Genomic DNA, 6000 nt, shown 5'->3' on the forward strand with positions numbered 1-6000 from the left:
GGCATCCCCCCTCCCTCTTTTCACCTTTCCTTCCTCTTTTTCACTGCGTATATCAAGCACCATCAAGTAATTTTTCTCTTAGAAATAGGAGAGCTCCATTTCACTGACCTTTGGCATTGCACACACCTGGTGGTTCCAAAGGTCAGAATTCACCTCTTCTGCCCTCAATCACCAACCGTAGCTTTGAGCGCCCCTAGTGGAGGTCTGTGCCAATGGCATGTTGCAGAATGTGGACCGAATATGAGGACCTGTAAATTGAGCCCTTTCGAATCGCTTTTTGAATAGCAGGAATGAACTTGTAAGCAAAACTAGAAAACAAACCGTTCTGATCAGGAAACATCCTTTTGCCTGGGAAGAGGAAGGAAAGGAATATAACATTATTTTCCTAATGTCCAGCTGAGACCTGCGAACCCAAGAAGCCCTCAGGCTTTGATAAGGTGGCCCCAGCAGGGGCGGCTAAAACTCCACTGATCCAAAAAAAAAAGCCGATCCACCATGAAAATAGTCCTTAAGTGAATCTAACGACGGGGTACATTAGAGACTGGAGGAAGCCGCAAATTTGAGTCTTATTAAGCAATACTGAATTTACTTTATTAATTCAAGGAAAAAGAAAAGAAATTACACTCAGGCTCTGCAGTCTTGGCATGTAGTTACAGCTATACCCCATGTGCATATCTTAGACAATAAGAAGCCTCTTCAAAAACAAGTTATACTTTATACTTATTCATGCCTTACGGCTAAATGGCCCAGAGAATCACGTGACCTACGTAAGAATTTAGCAACAAGTCTCTTTCAAGTACTGTATTTACAAATCTCCTCACTGCACCACAAACAGAAGGACCGGCTTGCAACACGGAATGAGACGAATGGGTCTCCATCTGACATTAGTGGAAGTTGGGCTCCACGTTAAAAACAGAATATACTGTGGAAGGTCAATTGTTTCCAAATGCTCATAGGCTACCCTTACTCCCTCCTTATGACTCACAGTCTTGGAGTGAGAACCACACCGTTATTAATGAACCTTCTGAAGTAGTACACCGGTTGACTTTAATTTGGCAATGACCTGAAGTTAATTAAAAATATATGCTGGCTAGCTACAGAGTCGAGCAGTTGGAAAAAATAATGTAAAATGTCTTAAAAATTAAAACACACACACACACATTTTGTGTTTGAAGCCAGGGGAGGAAGCAGGATATGAAATCCTTGTCTTGGATGACAATTCAATATGTGCCGTTAAGACATTTTTCCTGGAGGGTGGTATATCGGAGAGTGCCGTCCTCAGAGGTAGAATCACTTTAGAGAAGCCAGCAAGCCACTGGGTAGCTTTCAGATTCAAAAGGGGGGTGAGGGAGGGAGATCTGGACTCTGTTCAAGGCCACCAAGCCATTGTTGGAAAAGACAGCTAATTAAGAAAGGGCATGCTGTGGTGGAAACGACTTATTTAAGCCGATTCTCTTCTCCCATCTTTCCCAGAAAAACTGTCCAGACCTGGTGTAAATTGTGAATATTACTGCCTCATAAAAGGGGGGTTCTTTAACGATATGCTTTGTTAAACAAAAGGTGATGAGTTATTTCCTTTGCTCTGTACTCTGGGCTCCACATTTAAAGAGAAAGGGGTGGGGGATAAAATGCCTGATTTATGCTGAGGAGGGCACTCCAGGCCGTGGGGAAGAGTTGAAGAGAAGGAGACCCAGGGCCAGTGCCCGCGAGCAGAGAGCTGTCCGCGGCCTTCGGTGCTGAAAGCAGGTGCGCGCGCCAGGGGTCCAGAATTCCCCAGGGAGAAGGGACACCGCCGGTCCCCTAGCTCGGGGTCAAGACGGTCGAAGCCAAACACGGGGCTCCAGATGGACAGAGTGTGTGCCCTCCGGGTTGTCTTCAGCCTGGGGAGACCCTGCACTGCCTGCTTTTTCCCACGTGAGGGGCGAGTTACTGGGAACAGGAGTTGGACCTTTCAAAAGGCGAGGTCTACGAACGCTTCCCACCACTCTGGGGTCTCCTTGTGGCCTGATCAAACCCTCGAAGCTCTCCGGGTCAGTTTTGGATGAGTTCGGCGCCATACTCCCCTTTCCATCTCACAGCCCCACACATCTGACCACCCTCCACAATTTTCCCTGGGGAACCTCAGCGGGGTGGAGGAGAGGGTGCGGCTCCAGGTCTGGGAAGAAGGAGCCGCCATCCTCCGCTAAACTTGGACACCCCACCCCCCACCCCGCCTTCTTCCCAACAGGCTAGCACGTGCCGGGTGAAACTAGCAACACCCCGCCCCGCCCCCAATTCAGAGTAGTGTTAAGAGACACCCGGCTGTTGAAGAGAGAAGAAAGGGGGGAGTCCGCTCAGGTTCCCGCCTGTGACCTAAGATCTCCTCTCCCTCCCCCGCTAAGTTCTGAGAACACGGAGCCCCCTCCACTGGCCTCCAGGCGAAAGCCACACCCAAGTTCGGCTTCCAGACACTTGGTTGGGATCGGTCCAGGGACCCGGTCCCTCGGGGCAGCCTGAACCAAAAGGAAGCAAGGGGTCCTAGCGTGGGAGGACGCGGCACTGCGACGGCCCCCAGACGCACTGTTCGAGTCTAGTCCTCACTTGCACGGCGGGTCAGCTGCCCCCGCTTCTCGTCCTCTCCCCGAAAGGGTGAGAATTACCTGGCACCCGGCCCCGGGTGCGGCTGCAGAGAGCTCCGGGAATCTGGGGTCTGGAGGCGACCCCGCTCCAAGGAGATTCTCTGGGGCTGCACAGGGCAGTCAGCCGCACAGCCGGGAAGGCAGAAAGGGAGCCCGCGGCCGAGGCAGGAAAGCGCCCGAGTCCTTCAGACACATCCCCACCTCCACACTCCCAGCAGCCCGGGCCAAGGGGACGCGGTTCCTAGTCCCGAATTTGGGCAGCCGCCCCCGCTCCACATCCCGGCAGACGTGGAGCGAGTCGTCTGGGTCGGCTAGGACCCCCAGCCGCCCCGCACTCGCGGCAACTTTGCCCCCTCCCCCGCCCCGCCCCTCTGGGCGCTTACCTTCTGCCGGGGCGGCCGCGGGGCTTCCCAGGAGCAGAGCGAGGAGCAGCGTGATCCGGCCGAGTCCCGCGGCGGGCGGCCGGGCCGCGGGCATCTTGGCTGCGGGGGGCGCGGAGCCGCGGGCTGCGGGGCGGGCGGACGGCGCGGGAGCCGGGGAAGAAGAGAGGCAGCGAGCGAGGAAGGGAAGGCGGGAGCCGGGGAGGCGGCCGCGGGCCGGGGTCAGCCGCCGGAGCCCCCCGGGCGGACGCGCGTTCAGCCCCGCGAACGCTCTGGCCAAGCTGCGCCGGGCGCGGGCGGGCGAGTGAGGAGGAGCCGGCGAGCGAGCGAACGAGCGAGGCGCGAGCGGGAGGAGGGAGGGGGCTGGGGCCGAGTCTGTGCCGAGCCAGTGCGGGGAGGAAGGGAGGGGGCGGGCGGGCAGCGAGCGCGAGGGGCCGGCCGCGCCCGGGGTGCCAGCCTCCTCCTCTGGCCGCTGGCCCGTCGGCCCTGCAAAGTTTAACGCCGATTCCCCTCGCGTCCTGTGGGCCGAGCGTTTCCTCTTGGCGGATGCTCACTGCAGCCCTGCGCCGGCGAGGCGAGGCTGGAGAGCGTCCTGACCATTTTCCGGAAGGTGAGATGGAGGCCTCAAAAGCGAGCGCAGCCCTCAGCCTGTGCGCAGCCTAGAGCTTTCCATTGCTCAGCCTTTCGGAGAGATCCCAACTTCCGCTCTCTCGGCCCCAGCCAGCCTCTTCCCTGACAGCCCTCCGCATTTCCAAAGTGAGTCCCCATAACCTAGAAAGTCTCAAACTCTGTGGATCTGATGGGAGCTGTCAATCTCCCTAGAAGGATACAAATGGCCACAAAATTGTGCATCCAATACCCGGGGGCTTTGTACACCCCTGAAGCCCAACCTGAAAATTTATCCATGTTCTAATCTGAGCACCGTTTCTCACATTTCCATTGTTAACGGGGCACCAGAGCTCACCAAGGCTTCCTCTCAGCTCAGTCCTTTAGCCCTGCTGTACTCCCTTCCCCCATCTGAGCTGGAGTTCAAGGCCTACTCTCATCCGCTTTGCTCTTGCCCAGCCCTGATCCTCAGCAACTTGTCTCTTCTCCACAAATAGGGGTGATGGGGGGGCACAGGCAGATGCTTGGGCACAGGCAGTGGCTGGAACGGGGACAAGCTTGCACCCACTCCTGGAGACTCACTGTGTGGACTACTTTTGCAGACCCAGCCAGCTTCCCAGGCCTGTCACCCCAATTTAGAAAGCCCTCCTTCTCCCTCCCTCCACTCCACCTTGCCACACTATCCCCACGTTGCAGCCTGAGCAGGCAGAGGAGCAGATGGAGAGAAGGTTGCAGGCAGCAGCGGGGAGGAATATGCCTTCAGCAGAGTGGAGGAGCTGGGAGTCCCTATAAAGAATGGGTGGGGGAGTTGCTGACTGGGTGGAGGAGGAAGGAGGGGGGAGGGAGGAGTCTGGTCCAGGTTTCCAAAAGACCCTCCACACCCAAAGCCTCCCCACTCACTCACGCATTCAGTGTTCTTTTACAGGGTCCTCACTACAGGTCCAGATCTGCAGCAGGTTCTGGGGGGTAGAGAGCCCCCAATAAAACCCCATCAGTGGCTGCAAGAAGTTTCCATTCCTGGCAGTAAAGCCAATCAGTTTTGATAAAGAGGGAGGCTGAGGGCTTCCCTGGTGGCGCAGTGGTTGAGAGTCCGCCTGCCAACGCAGGGGACGCGGGTTCGTGCCCCGGTCCAGGAGGATCCCACATGCCACGGAGCGGCTGGGCCCGTGAGCCATGGCCATTGGGCCTGCGCGTCTGGAGCCTGTGCTCCGCAACGGGAGAGGCCACAACAGCGTGAGGCCCGCGTACCTCAAAAAAGAAAAAGAAAAAAAGGGGGAGGCTGAGGCACACGGTGCCCAAGAGCTGATTTCTCCTTTGGGGAAGATGAAGCATCCCTGTTGCTTTGCTGGGTTGGGTGGGGGGCTCTGTAAGGTGTGGCCTTGCCTGTCTTGCTCATCACCATCCGCCAGTGCTGACACAGTGCTAGCATCCAGCAGGCTCACAATAATACTTGCTGAATGGAAACATAAACAAGCAAGAAAGACGGAGGAAAAGGAAAAGGGAGAAAGCAAGGGAGAGGAAAACAGAGATAGGCCAGCTCCACACGTGGAAGCAAGGAAACTAATGTTTATAAGCAGCTACTGTTTGCCAGGTGCTATAATGATATAATTTCACAATGATCCTGCTAGTGAGGTGCGACTGTCTCCATCTGACAGACGAGTACCTGAGCCCTAGAGAGCGGCACAACCCAGCTTAGGTCACTTGGACAGGATTCAATGCTAGGCCTGAGTCCAGAGTTAGAACCCACTGCATCTCAATATGCTATTTCCCAGGTATTTGATGGCTACCTCTATGCTATGATTCCATGGATGTTCCCTGGTGCTTCCACACCTCCTTGTTACCAGGAGACCAGAGTGAATAAAAGTCTACCATCAGAGACACTCCTTTTGGTAAAGTCACGGGGCCTCTAGAAGATCAGTTGCTTGCATGCCGGTGTCTTATGTGGCAGAAATGACATTGCAAACCCTTAACTCATTGAACACATAGGCAGGGATTTATTCATTCCATTTGCCAGCTGAAACATGGCACAAAGTCCTGAGAGAATGGGACACAGACCCAGTAATCTGAAATTGGATGGTGAGAATATAAGGGGATTCTCTAAGAGCAATATTGACATATTTTTTTCTTCCCAAGAAGAAATACCATGATAGGGATAGAATTCTACAAGGAACCAGAGCAGCTTGCAGATGAAAATCTTCCCCGAGCACAATTTCAATACCCATATCACAGATGAGGAAACTGAGGTTCAGGAAGGCAAAATGACCCCCTCAATATCATGTACTTGGTCTACTTTTTGTTCAGGCTTATGCTCTATTACCATAGGGCACTTCTGGCCTCGATTCTGGCGTCAGGGTGGACTTCCTGCTACCCACTGCTGCCTAGGCAGAGAATCCCAG

General features: G+C 54.9%; 1 protein-coding gene across 1 annotated transcript in view; it reads right to left on the reverse strand.

The window, feature by feature from the left end:
- SEZ6L (seizure related 6 homolog like) overlaps window positions 1–3095 on the reverse strand; it is a gene marked incomplete at both ends in the record, with an annotated part of 199018 nt that extends 195923 nt beyond the window's left edge. The window contains one exon of the mRNA XM_082853340.1: window positions 3002–3095. Within this exon, the coding sequence (XP_082709466.1) occupies window positions 3002–3095 (94 nt within the window). The remainder of the gene's footprint in view (window positions 1–3001) is intronic.
- Window positions 3096–6000: the final 2905 nt, after the last annotated feature.

This window comes from Leucopleurus acutus (genome assembly GCF_964270905.1).
Source record: "Leucopleurus acutus genome assembly, chromosome: 13".
Taxonomy (NCBI): domain Eukaryota; kingdom Metazoa; phylum Chordata; class Mammalia; order Artiodactyla; family Delphinidae; genus Leucopleurus; species Leucopleurus acutus.